The sequence below is a fragment of the Nerophis lumbriciformis genome, linkage group LG02 (genome assembly GCF_033978685.3).
Source record: "Nerophis lumbriciformis linkage group LG02, RoL_Nlum_v2.1, whole genome shotgun sequence".
NCBI lineage: Eukaryota > Metazoa > Chordata > Actinopteri > Syngnathiformes > Syngnathidae > Nerophis > Nerophis lumbriciformis.
The window spans coordinates 16,590,069-16,610,000 of NC_084549.2; the positions used below are offsets into that span (position 1 = coordinate 16,590,069).

Consider the following 19,932-nt stretch of genomic DNA (forward strand, 5'->3'; position numbering starts at 1 on the left):
TTTCTCCTCTGTTCCCCCTATTCCTTGTGGACACAGGTCCGGTGGCCATGGATGAAGTGCTGGCTGTCCAGAGTCGGGACCCGGGGTGGACCGCTCGCCTGTGTATCGGTTGGGAACATCTCTGCGCTGCTGACCCGTCTCCGCTCGGGATGGTTTCCTGCTGACCCCACTATGGACTGGACTCCTACTATTATGTTGGATCCACTATGGACTGTACTCTCACAATATTATGTCAGATCCACTCGACATACATTGCATTCGGTCTCCCCTAGAGGGGGGGGGTTACCCACATATGCGGTCCTCTCCAAGGTTTCTCATAGTCATTCACATAGACGTCCCACTGGGGTGAGTTTTTCCTCGCCCTTATGTGGGCTCTGTACCGAGGATGTCGTTGTGGCTTGTGCAGCCCTTTGAGACACTTGTGATTTAGGGCTATATAAATAAACATTGGTTGATTGATTGATTGATCGATCTATCTTTCCTTTCCAGTGTGAAAGAACTCGTAAATTCTCTAATTCTTAACTTTTCTCAAGTGGAACCTTCACATGTATCCACAACGTGTGCACGCTTGTAAAGTTAGATGATTACCACTATATAGTCCATGCAACACAAAACAAACAAGTCTGCAGGGGGGGTGTTTAGCTAGGTTGGCCCAAAGCGGAAGCTCCCCCACTCACTTCCTCCTTGTGGTCGTACATGAAGGAATAAATTGATGCAAAATTAAAATGTTTTTCTACTAATCAACACACACACACACACAAAAGAAACATCACCATATTAACATGTATAATGTATTAACCCACGAGAAAGAGCATTTCTTCTTAAAAAAAAAAAAAAAGGAGTGTACCGCTTGGCCGATAATCCTGACACTCCCTTTAAGACGGTGCCCTTTAAACAAACTATAGCGTTGCACTCGGCGCTAGCAAAAGTGTTTAAATCCTTTCGTCAACGCTAAAATGGCAACAAAAGAACCGCACCAGTGAGTTTAAACGAGCAGTAACAATCAACTATCGACCACAAAGGACAAAAAAAAAAAGTCCCCGGCTTGGAGATGCCCCGAAGTGAGTTTGGTAATAGCTGATTATTTACACTCGCTCAGCACGTTAAAATGGACGTTCAGCGGCTGTCTCGGTTCTTACCTACACAGTGGATGAGTTTGTGCCGCCAAGAGTCCAGTTCCTGTCGAAAGCCGCGCCTGTCGATGGAGCATTGCTGCCTTTTACACTGACTCGCCATTTTCTGTCTTTCTTCTCCCGCGGCGGGCACCCGCACGGCAAGAGGAAGCGATGGGCACGTGAACGCGCGCGTCGCCCGTGTTGGAGGGGGAAAGCCCTTCTAGTGTTCAACTACTCCGTTATATTATCATTTAATGACTAAAAAAATATATAAAATATGCAATTAGGTGGTTGCTCCATTGTTTTTTTGATATTTTAGTATCTTTGGAGACATTTTATATTCGATTATATTACCCTAAGTATGGTTTATGAATAATTGTAAGTCCAGTGTTTACAATTGAAATACTTTACTAGCAATACATGCTATGTTTTAAGTAATATTTTAACATTACTTACTGTCGTACACATGTAAAAATATTGTGGACCATGTTACTGAAGGCAAACAGTGATGACTTTCTATCAATCAATCAATCAATCAATGTTTATTTATATAGCCCTAAATCACAAGTGTCTCAAAGGGCTGCACAAGCCACAACGACATCCGCGGTACAGAGCCCACATAAGGGCAAGGAAAACTCACCCCAGTGGGACGTCGGTGTGAATGACTATGAGAAACCTTGGAGAGGACCGCAATATGTGGGCCTCCCCCCCCTCTAGGGGAGACCGAAAGCAATGGATGTCGAGTGGGTCTGATATAGTATTGTGGAAGTCCAGTCCATAGTGGATCTAACATAATAGTGAGAGTCCAGTCCATAGTGGGGCCAGCAGGAAACCATCCCGAGCTGCTGAAGATATTATGACCTATCTACAGGATCAAAACAAAAAAAACAAAAAAAAACAAAAAACATGCATTTTTTTGTAAAATCATGCTTGTTAGTAACATGTGACAGGATGTTGAACAATAAAGGATTGTGAAATGAACTGGGCAGCGCAGAGATGTCCCCAACCGATGCACAGGCGAGCGGTCCCCCCCGGGTCCCGACTCTGGACAGCCGCACTTCATCCATGGCCACCGGACCTGTATGTCCCCCCCTCCTCCACAAGAGAGAGGGGGGCAGAGGAGAAAAGAAAAGAAAAGAAACGGCAGATCAACTGGTCTAAAAAGGGGGTCTATTTAAAGGCTAAAGTATACAAATGAGTTTTAAGATGGAACTTAAATGCTTCTACTGAGGTAGCATCTCTAACTGTTACCGGGAGGGCATTCCATAGTACTGGAGCTCGAATAGAAAACGCTCTATAGCCTGCAGACTTTTTTTGGGCTCTGGGAATCACTAATAAGACGGAGTTCTTTGAACGCAGATTTCTTGCCGGGCTATATGTTAGCGGTTAGGCTAACCGCTAACAGCAAGCTAGCACCCTGAATGTAAACAAATGCCATGGGTGGATCTACACCTGACATCCACTGTAATGATACCAAGTACAATAGCGTATCTAGTCTATATTTTTTATCATCACAAAATCTTTTTTCCTTTTTCTAAAATGTATATTATGTTTAAAAAATCAAAAAATATGTTCCTGGACACATGAGGACTTTGAATATGACCAATGTATGATCCTGTAACTACTTGGTATCGGATTGATACCTAAATTTGTGGTGTCATCCAAAACTAATGTAAAGTATCCAAACAACAGAAGAATAAGTGATTATTACATTTTAACAGAAGTGTAGATAAAACATGTTAAAAGAGAAAGTAAGCAGATATTTTGGACTTAGACTTAGACTTAGACAAACTGTAATGATCCACAAGGGAAATTGTTCAACACAGTAGCTAAGTTACAATGATGGAAAGTGTAAGGATGGAAAGGACAATGCAGGCATAAATAGACTAAATATAGCGATATAAAATATAACATATATACGAATATATACATAATATGTGTACAGTATATTATATATACAGATATATAATATTATATTATATTAACAGTAAATGAACAAGTGGATTAATAATACATTTTTACAGCTTGTCCCTCATAATGTTGACAAAATAATAGATGTTACTGCATACGTCAGCAGACAAATTAGAAGCCTTTGTTTGCTTACTTACTACTAAAAGACAAGTTGTCTAGTATGTTCACTATTTTATTTAAGGACAAAATTGTTTTTCGATTGCAATAAGAAACATATGTTTAATGTACCGTAAGGTTTTTTGTTAAACTAAAGCCAATAATGCCACACAATTTTGTCCCGGAAGTATGGTGGAGTTAGAAATATGCAAAATATGGATTAGCAACAAGGTATCACGATAAATTAATTCACGTGAAATAGGAATCATTCATCATTACAAATCAAATATTTTCATAGCGAGAGCATAACACAAGTGTTTACTACCTGCTAAATACATATTTCAACCTTAAAAGTGCCCTCTAGACATGAATAAACACCCTGTCACCTTTAGATTATTTTTAATCTAGTATAGTAGTACTGCTTGAGGTTGAGCCAATCAGTGGCCACGATACTGAACAGCGCAATCTGATTGGTTCGGGCTCATCCAGTGGCCAATACTACTATAATATTGATATTTTTAGTTCATTTTGCAATTTTAACAATAGAAAATGCTAAATGTAGGACAAAATATGTTGTAGAATATGCTAAAATGAAAGAAAAACACCTGAAATGTGATGAAGCTGCAATTTTTGAAGCGTGATGTGGCGAGGGATGACTGTATTTACATATTTGGTGGCAAAATCCAGTATATACACAAGAGAGAAGTTGCATGTATACAAGTCACTGGATACGTGTGATAAATCCCTTGGTGTAAAAGTAGTGCCAAAGGGTCTATTTCCAAGTATGTAGTTATCATTACACTTTCCCTCGTTGCCATCACTGGCAAAATAAACTGGCAACGGCGAAACGTGTACCATGTATGATGTTATTTTGACTAATACATTATGGCATCAGATTTACTATTACTCAGCACAGGACAGAGTTTAAAACTATATTTTTTTGTCCAACAACAATTAATTGTATTCATTATTATTGGTATCAAAGAGGTTATAACAGCGGTGTGCATGAGCTCGTTCATCATTCTCTTATCATCTTTACACAGACTCATTACACAACCATAATAAAGCGTGACTTAATCAGAACCAAGTCGCTTTCTGGAATAATTGCTCCCCACAGATCTGAATACTATGTGAAACCAAAGGCAATGACTATAGTGAAGATGTGTTTAGGGACATCATTTAAGACGTGGACCAGTGAGGTTGGCTTTTTTTTTAATGCAATTTAATTGTATTAATTTATTATAAAAAAAAATTATATATTATTTATATGAGATGCGATTCTATTACAAACAGAAAAATAAGAGCTTAATACATATTGAATTATAAACATATATGTATAAAGCATAAAGATAATGACAACATATGCGAAAACATATTACTGTCATGTCTGTGTAATCATGTTTTTGTCTTAGTCATGTTTTGTTTAGTTTCTGGCTTTTCACTCCCTTGTCTTGTTTGCATGATTACCCATTAGTTTCACCTGTTCCACGTTTGGACTCATTGTGCACTCTTGTTTGTCACCATAGCAACCATTAGTTTTCACCTGTCACGTCACGCACCTGTTTCACGTTTTGAGTCACGCACCTGTTTTCGTTAATCATATGTCTGTGTTATTTAAGCTTTTCATTTTCTGTTGTTCGTCCTGACGACATCCCCGCATTCTTACCCCTGTCACACTCTATGTACCTCTGCGCACTTCATGCCATGTCAAGTAAGTTTTGTTTCGATTCATGCCACAGTTAGTGTTTTGTTTAATTGTTCATAGTTTCTGCCAATGTGCAAGTTTTGTGTTTAGAGTCTAGTTTTGTACCTCCGCCCCTGTGCGCGCCTTTTGTTTGATCCTTTCTTTGTAGTTATAGTGTTAAATAAATCATGTATTTACCTTCACGCCATGACCAGTCCAATTCACTTGCACCTCGGGAGAACAAACCAAGCCATAGTCCAAGTCATGACAATTACCAAAGCAAAAAATCTTTCTTTTTTTATAAATTCCAAATAATCTAATGAATTCCATGTACAGTTGCTTTATAAATTGTGGCTTCACAAATGGCATATATATATATATATATATATATATATATATATATATATTTTTTTTTTTTTTTTTTTTTTTTTTAAGTGCATATTCAATTTTGATGAACATTTTTGCCCTAAATGAAGCATTTTCAAACACAAAATGGCCAAATGAACAAACTACAGTAGTTTTGGCCACCAGATGAGCAAAGAAATCAGAGTGTGCTGTTTAGTATCGTGTCCACCGATTGCTCAGCATCAGGCAGCATGACTATATTGGATTAAAAGAGTGTAAAATGTATATTTTCTGCTGGATCTACTCTCTATTTTATGCTGCCCTTTTTTTGCTGCAGCTGTTACATATACTGTAATATTGTACATGGTCATTGGGATTTGTTATATATTGTATGTATTATATAAAAATATAATACAATATAATAATATAATATATCAGTATGTATTATATACTGTATATATAATATGTAAATATTATATATATATATGTTATATTTTACATTGCTACTATGGTAAATTTTTTGTCTACTTTATACCTTATGTTTTCGCCCTCTTTTTGTGCCCTTGTGTGCATTATCCTTTCTATCCTTTGTAACTGAGCTACTGTGTGGAACAATTTCCCTTGTGGATCAATAACGTTTGTCTAAGTCGAAGTCGAAGTCTAAAAGTAACTAAAGTGTGTTAATTAATGTCTAGATGGCTCTCATTATGTTAAAAACACATATTTAGAAGGTCATAAACGGGTTTTATGCTGTAGTTTTGAAAATATTAGATTTACAAATAATGATTCCTACTTCGAGGAAATGTATTTATTGCGGTCATATCCGGAACCAATTAACAGCTATAAACGAGAGATGGTCGTAAAGATTATTTCCATTCATCCATCCTTTTTTCTGCCGCTTATCCGAGTTCCGCTGCAATCTAAGCAGAGATGCCCAAACTTCCCTGTCCTCGACCACCTCCTTTAGTTCTACAGGCCTTTAGTTCCACATCATCTGCAAAAAGCAGAGATGCGATCCTCTGGCTACCAAACTGGAAACCACCCACACCCTGAATCCGCCTAGAAAGTCTGTCCATTAAGACCATGAACAGGACTGGTGACAAAGGGCAGCCCTAGCGGAGTCCAACGTCCACAGCAAACATGTCTGACTTATTGCCGGCAATACGAAACAGACTCCTGGTCCAATTGTACAGGGACCAAATAGCCCGTAGCAACGGACCCTGGATCCCATAATCCTGGAGCACACGATCGAATGCATTTTCCAAATCCACAAAACACATGTGGACTGGTTGAGCAAACTCCCAAACCCCCTCCTCATTCTGGTGCTGTGTTCCACGACCAGCACGAAAACCACATTGTTCCTCCTGAATCCGAGGTTCGACTACCAGGGAGGCTGAGAAGTGTGATCCCTCTGTAATTGGAACACACCCTCTGGTCCTCCTTCTTGAAAAGGGGTACCACCATCCCGGTCTGCCAATCCAGAGGTACCGCCCCCAGACTTCTACGCTATGTTGAAGAGGTGTCAGCCACGACAGTCCCGCAACATCCAGAGCCTTGAGGTATTCGGGGCCAATCTTGTCCTCTGCTGGGGCCTTGCCAATGGGCAGGTATTTAATTACCTCAGCAACCTCGGCTCCAGTGATGGACATGTCCGTGTTTGTGACCTCAGACTGCCTCCTCTACGGACGGTGTGTCTGTAGAATTAAGGAGATACTCAAAGTATTCCTTCCACCGCCCAACTATATCCCCAGTAGTGGTCAGCAGGTTTCCTCCCCCACTATACACAGTGTGGACAGGGCTTTGCTTCCCCCTCCTGAGGCGTCGGATGGTTTGCCAGAATCCCTTTGAGGCCGACCGAAAATCCTGCTCCATGATCTCCCTGAACTCTTCCCACGCCCGAGTTTTTGCTTCCGCTTGGCCTGTCGGTACCTGTCAGCTGCTTTGGGAGTCCCAAAAGCAAGCCATGCTCGGTACGACTCCTTCTTCAGCTTGACGGCCCCCTTTACCTCTGGTGTCCGCCACCGAGATCAGGGGTTTCCGCCATGACAGCTACCAACTACCTTGCGACCACAGCTCTGATCGGCAGCAGCAGCAAAAGAGGTACGGAACACGGCCCATTCGGACTCAATCCCCCCCACCTCTCTAGGAATGCAGTTGAAGCTCTGCCGGAGGTGCGAATTAAGATCTGCCGGACGGGGGTCTCTGCCAAACGATCCCAGCTTACCCTCACTAAATGTTTGGACCTGCCGGGTCTGTCCGGCATCCTTCCCCGCCACCTGATTCAACTCACCACAGGTTCTGACCGCTCTCTTCACCCGAGTGTCCAAGACATGCGGTCGCATATCTGATAAAACGACTACAAAGTCGATCATCGACCTGCGACACTTATGCTTGAACATGGTGTTTGTTATGGACAAACTGTGGCTAGCACAGAAGTCCAATAACAGAAAATCACTCTGATTCAGATCAGGGAGGCCACTCCTTCCAATCACGCCCCTCCAGTTTTTGCTGTCACTACCAACGTGGGCGTTAAAGTCACCCGGTAGAACAACTGAGACCCCGGCGGGGACGCCTTGCAGCACTCCCTCTATGGTCCCCTCGAAGGCTGGGTACTCTGAACTGCCATTTGGGGCATACATGCAAACCACAGTCAGAGCCCGTCCCCGACCCAAAGGTGCAGGGAAATAACCCTCTCGTTCACCGGGGATGACTCCAACACACAGGCGCCAAGCCCGGGAGCTAATAATAAGCCCACACCGGCTCGCTGCCTATCCCCCGCGGCAACTCCAGCATAAAGCAAAGTCCAACCCCTCTCAAGGAGTTTGGTTCCAGAGCCTATGCTGTGCGTTGAGGTGAGCCCGACTATATCGAGACGGTATCTCTCGATCTCACGCACAAGCTCAGGCTCCTTCCCCGCCATAGAGGTGACGTTCCATCTCCCGACAACCAGATTTGGCAACCGAGGACCGGGTCGCCGAGGCATTCGCCTTCAACTGCCACCTAGTCCACGTAGCACCGGACTCTCATAGAATCCCCTGGAAGTGGTGGGTCTGCGGGGAGGCGGTTCCACGTCTCTCTTTCGGGCTTGGTGGACGAAGTCCCGGGCACCAGGCGCTCGCTGACGAGCCCCTGCACTGGGCCTGGCTCCAGAGTGGGGCCCCGGTTTCCCTCGCAACTTCGCAAGGTGCGGTTTTTGGATCTTCTTTTCTTCATAAGAGTCTTTTGTTTTACTGCATAAATTATTGTTATGGTTTGAAAATGCATTACTTGTTATTAAGAGCTTGTGTGTACGATAATAATTATTCAATAAAAATGTCTTTGGCCGCACCCCTGTGCATGCATGTGCATAATTAACCCTATTGGATGCTGTTTTACAGTGAGAACAATTGCTATTGTTATTATTTGTTCCAACATGATAGATAAATAAATACATGTTTTTTAAGCGCTGCACTGCTGAGCCACACTGCATGTGTGATGAAGCAGCGTGGTCCAATCAGAGAGAGTTTTTCAATGAGCAAATACTCTCATGCTATGAAACAGCAACACGGCTGCCATGGTGCTGTTGTATTGATGCCTTCGCGTACATCGGATGTTTTAGTGTCAAAACAAAAACAGCGAACGTTCTTCTATCATGGACGTAGAAAATATTGCACAAAACAACCTCGATTCTACGTAATCAAAAAATGGTTTTGTGAAGAAATGCACTTCGAAAACAACATAATCGAGGGGTATCCATTTGTGGTTTATAATGTGTAATCTCACTTTACTAGGTGCAACTGAACGCACCATACGGTTTCCAGCTGGTTACCATTTTTTACGCCTCTCTGCTCTTCTACGTCGCCTGCATGCTTCAGAGACAACAAACGTAGCGTACAGGTAAATAAATAGTATTCATAAGGTTGCTTTTCGTGCACAAATATGCCGTTAGGGGTGACAATTGATGCACTGGATAATAGACGCGGTGTATCCTGCAACATGTCGAGGCTCCCTCCCAACACACACACACACACATGCACTAGTCGTTTTTTTGTTTGTTTTGGTTTTAAATAATGATGAACGTTACGCTGGTCGAAGTTTTATGTGTGTAAAATGACACCATTGTGTTACACTGTGTGGAGAATAAACATAATTTAAGGAAATGACGGTCCCATCCTGGTGTATTAATGTTACTACCATCATTTGATTTAATAAGGGGCATCATTCTGACATAACAATATGATATATGACCAATAATATTTTCAACATTGATGTGCATCTTACATTTATATCCCATATATGCTTTAATCATGCTCAATCTGCACCTGAGACAACTTGTGTTCAGTCGGATAATGTGTGATAATCCCATTTGTTAGAGGTCAAAGTTCACGTGTGCACTAATGTGTGTTTGTGTGACAAACAGGGGCGACATGACTCTGACCAGGGGCTCTTTCACCTACGCCACTGGGGAGGAGTACCATGGCGAGTGGAAAGAAGGCAAGTGAAGTTATTCACATTAATAAGTCAATAATAGGATTATGTACAAAAAAAAAATGCAACCTGACTTCAATAAACCACGTCTTCACTGACAGCCTGTATAGCAGACGTGGCACCTGTAAAGCTGCTTTTTTTACGGCTACATTTCCAGAGAGCTCAGGATCCGGGGTGGGGGGGTTCACTATAGTCTTATTTTTGTATAGAATCAGCGTCCTCAACCTTTTTTGAGCCAAGGCACATTTTTTGCGTTGAAAAAATGTGGAGGCACACCACCAGCAGACATCGTTAAAAAACTCAGTTGACAGTAAAAAGTCGTTGTCGCAATTGTTGGATATGACTTTAAAGCATAGCCAAGCATGCATCACTATAGCTCTTGTCTCAAAGTAGGTGTACTGTCACCACCTGTCACATCACCCCCTGACTTATTTGGATTTTATTGCTGTTTTCCTGTGTGTAGTGTTTTACTTCTTGTCTTGCGCTCCTATTTTAATGGCTTTTTGTCTTTTTTCTGTATTTTCCTGTAGCAGTTTCATGTCTTCCTTTGAGCGATATTTCCCGCATCTACTTTGTTTTAGCAATCAAGAAGATTTTAGTTGTTTTTATCCTTCTTTGTGGGGACATTGTTGATTGTCATGTCATGTTCGGATGTACTTTGTGGACGCCGTCTTTGCTCCGCAGTAAGTCTTTGCTGTCGTCCAGCATTCTGTTTTTGTTTACTTTGCAGCCAGTTCAGTTTTAGTTTTGTTCTGCATAGCCTTCCCTAAGCTTCAATTACTTTTCTTAGGGGCATCACCTTTTGTTTATTTTTGGTTTAAGCATTAGACACCTTTTTACCTGCACGCTGCCTCCCGCTGTTTCCGACATCTACACAGCAATTAGCTACCGGCTGCCACCTACTGATATGGAAGAGTATTACACGGTTACTCTGCCCAGCTCAACAACAACACATCATTTGCAGACTATAATTACTGGTTTGCAAAAAATATTTTTAACCCAAATAGGTGAAATTAGATCATCTCCAACGGCACACCAGACTGTACCTCATGGCCGCGGCACAGTGGTTGAAAAACACTGCTCTACAGCAGTGTTTTTCAACCACTGACATGTGCCATCAGATATTGTCATGATCTGTGGTCCGGATTATGTTTTTGTTATTTTTTGTTAGTTTTGGACTCTTTTAGTTCCTGTTTGCGCTCCCTTGTTTGTTTAGTTACCATGGCGACTTATTAGTTTCACCTGCCTCATGGGTTCGGGACACGCACCTGCTCTAATCAAGAAACTATTATTTAAGCCTGTCTTTGCCAGTTAGTCGTCCTGGCGCCATTGCTCTTTTCATGCCACAGTTTCATGCTTAATTCATGCTGCTCGTTCCATGTCCGATTCCAAGTTTTTGCTCGTTATTTGTTTCATGCCACAGTAAGTCTTGTTTGTTCTATGTCCATAGTTCAGGCTAAGTGTGAATTGTGAATTTAATTAGATTTATATAGCGCTTTTCTCTATTGACTCTAAGCGCTTTTACAAAGTGAAACCCAATATCTAAGTTACATTTAAACCAGTGTGGGTGGCACTGGGAGCAGGTGGGTAAAGTGTCTTGCCCAAGGACACAACGGCAGTGACAAGGATGGCGGAAGCGGGGATCGAACTTGGAACCCTCAAGTTGCTGGCACGGCCACTGTACCAACCGAGCTATACCGCCCCAAGTGTTAGCGTCTATGTTTCCTGCGTTACGTTTTATGTTCCTTAGCCTCTCGTGCCATCGGCATGCTTTCCTTTTGTTTTAGTTCCTGTCTTTTGTCATGTGTAGGATTAATTAAATTAATAAATATGTTCCTACCTTCAAGTCCTGTCCGGAATAGTCCGTTTGCGTCCTGGGAGAACAAACCTCGCAGTAAGCTGCGAAAACCCCCTCGTTATGACAGATACAGTCTGGTGTGCCGTGAGAGATTATCTAATTTCACCTATTTGGGTTAAAAATGTTTTTTGCAAACCAGTAATTATAGTCTGCAAATGATGTGTTGTTGTGGAGTGTCTGTGCTGTCTGGAGCTCGGCAGAGTAACCGTGTAATACTCTTCCATATCAGTAGGTGGCAGCCAGTAGCTAATTGCTTTGTAGATGTCGAAAACAGCGGGAGGCAGTGTGCAGGTAAAAAAAGGTGTCTAGGGCTTAAACCAAAAATAAACAAAAGGTGAGTGCCCCAAAGAAAAGGCATTGAAGCTTAGGGAAGGCTATGCAGAACAAAACTAAAACTGAATTGGCTACAAATTAAAAACAGAATGCTAGACGACAGCAAAGACTTACTGTGGAGCAAAGACAATGTAAATCCGAACATGACATGACAATCAACAATGTCCCCACAAAGAAGGATAAAAACAACTGAAATATTATTGATTGCTAAAACAAAGTAGATGCGGGAAATATCGCTCAAAGGAAGACCTGAAACTGCTACAGGAAAATACCAAAAAAAGAGAAAAAGCCACCAAAACAGGAGCGCAAGACAAGAACTAAAACATTACACAGGAAAACGGCAAAAAAGTTCAAATAAGTCAGGGTGTGATGTGACAGGTGGGGACAGTACACCTACTTTGAGACAAGAGCTATAGTGATGCATGCTTGGTTATGCTTTAAATTCATATCCAACAATTGCGACGACAACTCTTTACTGTCAACTGAGTTTCGTTTTTTTAATGATTTCTGCTGGTGGTGTGCCTTCGGATTTTTTCAACACAAAAAATGTGCCTTGGCTCAGAAAAGGTTGAAAAACACTGCTCTACAGTAGACTTTAGTGTTGTCCCAATACCAATATTTTGGTGCCTGTACCAAAATTATTTCGATACTTTTCGGTACTTTTCTAAATAAAAGGGACCACAAAATAAAATATAATACAAATAAAAGTGAAAAGAATTGTGATGAATAAAGAAACTAACTCATGACAAGCTGAGTACTATTGAACAAACACACGTGATAGTCCGTAAGAAAACTTATTTCTCTGCTTGTCCAGTGTTGAAAGAACTGCAGTGCTCACATTTCTGACTAGCTTTATTTTCGAACGCACTGGTTTAAAAGCTTTTGGAAAAAATACTGCAAGGAACAAGTCAAGTTTGTCTCTTTTCGACGCTTGGAGTGTCCAAACCGCATTGTGGATCTCACCATCAAAAGCTAACCGTGAGGCTAATGACATCCAGGCTCAAGCTATTAAGTCTGATCCTTATTAGTTAGCGCTAGTAGTCCTTGACCAACTCAACTATCCACTTTGGCACTGACAAATCTTCTAGATTAGACTTTGGGAATTCTTAGAGTGGACTGAGAAGGTTCTTTTTCTGAGAAGTCAAGGGTAAAAGTTAAAGTTAAAGTTAAAGTACCAATGATTGTCACACACACACTAGGTGTGGCGAGATTATTCTCTGCATTTGACCCATCACCCTTGATCACCCCCTGGGAGGTGAGGGGAGCAGTGGGCAGCAGCGGTGGCCGCGCCCGGGAATCATTTTGGTGATTTAACCCCCAATTCCAACCCTTGATGCTGAGTGCCAAGCAGGGAGGTAATGGGTCCCATTTTTTTATAGTCTTTGGTATGACTCGGCCGGGGTTTGAACTCACAACCTACCGATCTCAGGGCGGACACTCTAACCACTAGGCCACTGAGTAGGTAACATCCTAAAATGTACTACTTTAGTATTAATACCAAAGAAAGTAAGTACAATAATGCACATTTAGGTTGATGAGGCTTCGTTAAAAATGTTATGTATATTTTTTTCCCACAAATTTAAATGTCTTTAAATAAACATGAACTTTGATCCAACACCCTGTAGTGTGTGTACAGTATTTTTCGGACTATAAGTCGCAGTTTTTTTTCATAGTTTGTGAAAGTTGCATAATGTTTTTTTCCTTCTTTATTATGCATTTTCGGCAGGTGCGACTTATACTCCGGTGCGACTTATACTCCGAAAAATACGGTATATATGTATATTGGGGCTGCAACAACTAATCGATTAAATCGATTACAATCGATTATAAAAATAGTTGGCGATTAATTTAGTCATCGATTCGTTGGATCTATGCTATGCGCATGCGCAGAAGCAATTTTTATTTTTTTTATTTTTTTAAATGTATTTTTTTAAATTATTTTGTATAAACCTTTATTTATAAACTGCAACATGTACAAACAGCTGAGAAACAATAATCAAAATAAGTATGGTGCCAGTATGCTGGTTTTTTTCAATAAAATACTGGAAAGGATAGAAATGTAGTATGTCTCTTTTATCCGATTATTAATCGATTAATCGAAGTAATAATCGGCAGATTAATCGATTATCAAATTAATCGTTGGTTGCAGCCCTAATATATATATATATATATATATATATATATATATACATACATATATATATATATATATATACATATACATATATATATATATATATATATATATATATATATATATATATACATATACATATATATATATAGATATATATATATATTTTATTTTTTTTTTTTTTTTTTTTCAGGCATCCTCCATAAAGGGATACACCCCTACCAGGAGGATCGTCATACTCGCTCGAGTGACCACTGATAACAATATACATGTATTTAAAATATCTAGTTATTAGCAGGCTAGTTGTCAGCTAGCGATTAATGCGCTAGTATCCAGCTTGATATTAGCAGCGGTAAGTTGCCAGTTAGCAATTAGCGCACCAGTTGCCAGTTAGTGCTTAGCGTGTTTGTTGCCAACTGGTGATCAACACGGCAGTTGCCAGCTAGCAATAAGCAGCGTTGTCAGCCTGCGATTTGCGCACCAGTTGCCAGCTAGGGATTAGCACGTTAGTTGTCAACTGGCGATTAATGTGCCAGTTGCCAGTTAGCAATCATTGGGCTAGTTGCCGCTAGCTGTTGAGGCAAGGCAAGTTCATTACGAGAGCACAATTCGTACACGAGACAAATCAAAGTACTTTAAATTCAAATTCAACTCAGAAAATAAAATCATCATAAAAACAATCATAATTCAAATTAAACTCAATCAATTAGCGGTAGTTGCTAGCTAGCTAGTAAGTTTGTTACTGCATATGTCTACTACTAAAAGACAAGTTGTCTTGTATGTTCACTATTTTATTGAAGGACAAACTTATTATTTGATTGTAATAAGAAACATATGTTTAATGTACCGTAAGATTTTTTGTTAAAATAAAGCCAATAAGGCCATTTTTTTGTGGTCCCCCTTATTTAGAAAAGTACCGAAAAGTATCGATATTTTAGTACCGGTACTAAAATAGTGGTATCGGGACAACACTACTATAAATATATTCTTTCATACATATTACTTTCATTTATTTTTACGTAAAAAACACACATTTTTAAAGGTGTTATGTCATTTTATTTTGTAGTAGTAGCAGCGACTTCCTTGTTCATTTACGGAATCCGGTCAACTTCCTTAGTTTCTTTTCACCTTATCGTACTCTGTACGTCGAGGCCACATTGGGGCCACATTGGGGCCTGTGCGCGTTTACACTGTAGTCTGATAAAGATCACATTTTACATGCAGTTGTAAACAGTCAGCTGGAAAAAATCCGATTTAGAAAAAAATCCGATTTCTAACAGAAATGGACTCCCAGTGAATCCCTTTCTGACAGTGTGGACTATCATGGGGAGGCTAGAACATTCCACGACTGCTTCCTAAAGCCCTGCTAAAAATCTGATGGATTACCGTGCAGTAATTGCCATCACACACACACACACACACACACACACACACACACACACACACACACACACACACACACACACACACACACACACACACACACACACACACACACACACACCAGGCAGATGGAGCTGCTAAACCTTTAGCTGACAGCGGGGAGGTGTGTGCTGATTTCCCCTTCCTGTTACATTACATTTACCGGAACATACTTGACGACTACCAGTATTACCTTTATTATACTATCCTTTTAGATATAAAACCCAAAACCAGTGAAGTCGGCACGTTGTGTAAACCGTAAATAAAAACAGAATACAATGATTTGCAAATCCTTTTCAACCTATATTCAATTGAATAGACTGCAAAGACAAGATACTTTAACGTTTGAACAGAGAAACTTTGTTATTTTTTGCAAATATTAGCTCATTTGAAATGTGATGCCTGCAACATGTTTCGAAAAAGCTGGCACAAGTGGCAAAAAAGACTGAGAAAGTTGAGGAATGCTCATCAAACACTTATTTGGAACATCCCACAGGTGAACGGGCTAATTGGGAACAGGTGGGTGCCATGATTGGGTATAAAAGCAGCTTCCATGAAATGCTCAGTCATTCACAAACAAGGACGGGGTGAGGGTCACTACTTTGTGAACAAATGCCTGAGCAAATTGTCCAACAGTTTGAGAACAACATTTCTCAACGAGCTATTGCAAGGAATTTAGGGATTTCACCATCTACCATCCGTAATATCATCAAAAGGTTCAGAGAATCTGGAGAATCTAAGGCGGTACTGCATCAAAAAGCGACATCAGTGTGTAAAGGATATCACCACATGTGTTTAGGAACACTTCAGAAAACCACTGTCAGTAACTACAGTTGGTCGCTACATCTGTAAGTGCAAGTTAAAACTCTACTATGCAATGCCAAAGCCATTCATCAACAACACCCAGAAATGCCGCCGACTTCGCTAGGCCCGAGCTCATCAAAGATGGACTGATGCAAAGTGGAAAAGTGTTCTGTGGTCTAACGAGTGTACATTTCAAATTGTTTTTGGAGACTGTGGACGTCGTGTCCTCCGTAACAAAGAGGAAAAGAACCATCCGGACTGTTCTAGGCGCAAAGTTCAAAAGCCAGCATCTGTGATGGTATGGCGGTGTATTAGTGCCCAAGGCATGGGTATTTTACACATCTGTGAAGGCACCATTAATGCTGAAAGGTACATTCAGGTTTTGGAGCAACATATGTTGCCATCCAAGCAACGTTATCATGGACGCTGACGTTTAGCGATGTGTTTTTTTTTAGAGATGTTTAAATGCTTTAAAATGTAATATCGGAAATGATCGGTATTGGTTTCAAAAAGTAAAATTTGTGACTTTTTAAAACGCCGCTGTGTACACGGACGTAGGGAGAAGTACAGAGCGCCAATAAACCTTAAAGCCACTGCCTTTGCGTGCCGGCCCTATTTACGGCTTTTCACACACACAAGTGAATGCAATCCCTACTTGGTCAACAGCCATACAGGTCACACTGAGGATGGCCGTATAAACAACTTAAACACTGTTACAAATATGCGCCACGCTGTGAACCCACACCAAACAAGAATGACAAACACATTTCGGGAGAACATCCGCACCGTAACACAACATAAACACAACAGAACAAATACCCAGAACCCCTTGCAGCACTAACTCTTCCGGGATGCTACAATATACACGCCCCGCTACCTACTATTTTACAGACTATTTTGGATTCTCACGGTAAAATGGGACAAAGTTTGTCCCTTTCAGAGTGAGAGCCAAGACAAATGGAGCAAATACAATATTGTCTATTGAAAATGCTTCTTTTTTTAGAGACAAAATGTCACTACCTTAAAAAGTCAAATTTGGAGTCCAAAGACCAGAAGTTGGACGGGTAACTCGAGCTACAGTCGTGGTCAAAAGTTTACGTACACTTGTAAAGAACATAATGTCATGGCTGTCTTGAGTTTCCAATTATTTCTATAACTCTTATTTTTTTGTGATCGAGTGATTGGAGCACATACTTGTTGGTCACAAAAAACATTCATGAAGTCTGGTTCTTTTATGCATTTATACTGAAAATGTGACCAAATCATGACATCACATGGACAAAAATAAGACCTTCTGGAGGAAAGTTCTGTGGTCAGATGAAACAAAAATTGAGCTGTTTGGCCACAATACCCAGCAATATGTTTGGAGGAGAAAAGGTGAGGCCTTTAAATAAATAAATGGGTTGTACTTGTATAGCGCTTTTCTACCTTCAAAGCGCTTTGACACTACTTCCACATTTACCCATTCACACACACATTCACACACTGATGGAGGGAGCTGCCATGCAAGGCGCTAACCAGCACCCATCAGGAGCAAGGGTGAAGTGTCTTGCTCAGGACACAACGGACATGACGAGGTTGGTACTAGGTGGGGATTGAACCAGGGACCCTTGGGTCGCGCACGGCCATTCTTCCACTGCGCCACGCCGTCCCAAAATGATAAATGGGTTATACTTGTATAGCGCTTTTCTACCTTCAAGGTACTCAAAGCGCTTTGACAGTATTACCACATTTACCCATTCACACACACATTCACACACTGATGGCGGGAGCTGCCATGCAAGGCCATCAGGAGCAAGGGGTGAAGTGTCTTGCCCAAGGACACAACGGACGTGACTAGGATGGTAGAAGGTGGGGATTGAACCCCAGTAACCAGCAACCCTCCGATTGCTGGCACGGCCACTCTACCAACTTCGCCACGCCGTCCTCAATTAATTCCAAGAACACCAGGCCTACCGTCAAGCATGGTAGTGGTAGTATTATTCTCTGGGCCTGTTTTGCTGCCAATGGAACTGGTGCTTTGCAGAGAGTAAATGGGACAATGAAAGAGGAGGATTACCTCCAAATTATTCAGGACAACCTAAAATCATCAGCCCGGAGGTTGGGTCTTGGGCGCAGTTGGGTGTTCAACAACACAATGAGCCCAAACACACATCAAAAGTGGTAAAGGAATGGTTAAATTAGGCTACAATTAAGGTTTTAGAATGGCCTTCCCAAAATCCTGACTTAAACGTGTGGACAATGCTGAAGAAACAAGTCCATTTTCAGAAAACCAACAAATTTGAATGAACTGCACCAATTTTGTCAAGAGGAGTGGTCAAAAATTCAACCAAAAGCTTGTGGATGGCTACCAAAAGCGCCTTATTGCAGTGAAACTTGCCAAGGGACATGTAGCCAAATATTAACATTGCTGTATGTATACTTTTGACCCAGCAGATTTGCTCACATTTTCAGTAGACCCATAATAAATTCATAAAAGAACCAAACTTCATGAATGTTTTTTGTGACCAACAATTATGTGCTCCAATCATACTTGCCAACCCTCCCGATTTTCCCGGGAGACTCCCGAATTTCAGTGCCCCTCCCGAAAATCTCCCGGGGCAACCGATTTCTCCCGATTTCCACCCGGACAACAATATTGGGGGCGTGCCTTAAAGGCACTGCCTTTAGCGTCCTCTACAACCTGTCGTCACGTCCGCTTTTCCTCCGTACAAACAGCATGCCGGCCCAGTCACATAATATATGCGGCTTTTAAACACACATAAGTGAATGCAAGGCATATTTGATCAACAGCCATACAGGTCACACTGAGGTTGGCCGCATAAACAACTTTAACACTGTTACAAGTATGCGCCACACTGTGAACACATTTCGGGAGAACATCCGCACCGTAACACAACATAAACACAACAGAACAAATACCCAGAATCCCTTGCAGCACTAACTCTTCCGGGACGCTACAATATACACCCCCCCGCTACCACCAAACCCAGCCTCCCCAACCCCTTATTTACCGAATTCGGAGGTCTCAAGGTTGGCAAGTATGGTTCCAATCACTCTATCACAAAAAAATAAGAGTTGTAGAAATGATTGGAAATTTTTGACCACGACTGTAGCTGGCTAGCTATAGCTACCTGCCGCCAAGCTGAAGCATTGATATTTTTACAGACTTGTCAGTTTACTAGGGGACATGTACTTTTTGTTTCTAGATACCGAACGATTGCGTTTTTCAAGGGACAGTTGGTTACCCTAGGGCAGGCTCCACACTGTGTATGGAGATACACAATCAGCTGCTAGCTTGTCAGCCAGGGGACTAAAAATAAAGTATCAGCCAGAAGGGACCGAGAATAAAATAAATTAATCGGCAACGGCGATGGCGTATTTTCATGGAAATGGGAAGATACTGATTGGTGTGCGATTGATCCGTACATCCTTAACTCATAGGACAATCATTCAAAGGTACATTTGGCTTAACGGGACGTTTCAAAGGATCCTTTGCTGTGTGTGGTTTTGTAGGTCGGAGGCATGGCGTCGGCCAGCTCAAGTTCCAAGACGGAACGTGTTACGCCGGACAGTTTGAGGACGGACTCTTCCACGGTGCCGGCGTCCTTCTCTTCACGGACGGCTCCAGGTGTGCGAGCAACGGCGAGGCCGCTTTGGTCCGCTGCACTTTTCACGAGTCTTGCCGTCTTGTCGCCATGCC

The 19,932-nt window shown here is 41.5% G+C and overlaps 2 protein-coding genes across 4 annotated transcripts in view; one reads left to right on the top strand and one right to left on the bottom strand.

The window, feature by feature from the left end:
- LOC133594592 (ligand-dependent corepressor) overlaps positions 1–1,311 on the bottom strand; it is a 46,079-nt gene extending 44,768 nt beyond the window's left edge. The window contains exon 1 of one of the 3 annotated variants that reach the window (XM_061947532.1): positions 1,144–1,311. In XM_061947532.1, coding sequence (XP_061803516.1) covers positions 1,144–1,210 — 67 coding nt within the window. In that variant the 5' untranslated portion in view covers positions 1,211–1,311. Of the gene's footprint in view, positions 1–1,139 lie in introns of all 3 variants that reach the window. The other 2 variants (XM_061947453.1, XM_061947608.1) reach the window with 2 other exon arrangements.
- A 7,704-nt stretch (positions 1,312–9,015) lies between these two features.
- Positions 9,016–19,932, top strand: part of morn4 (MORN repeat containing 4) — an 11,684-nt gene continuing 767 nt past the window's right edge. The window contains exons 1-3 of the mRNA XM_061949413.1: positions 9,016–9,087; positions 9,611–9,684; positions 19,746–19,860. Of these exons, the coding sequence (XP_061805397.1) occupies positions 9,618–9,684; positions 19,746–19,860 (182 nt within the window). The 5' untranslated portion in view covers positions 9,016–9,087; positions 9,611–9,617. The remainder of the gene's footprint in view (positions 9,088–9,610; positions 9,685–19,745; positions 19,861–19,932) is intronic.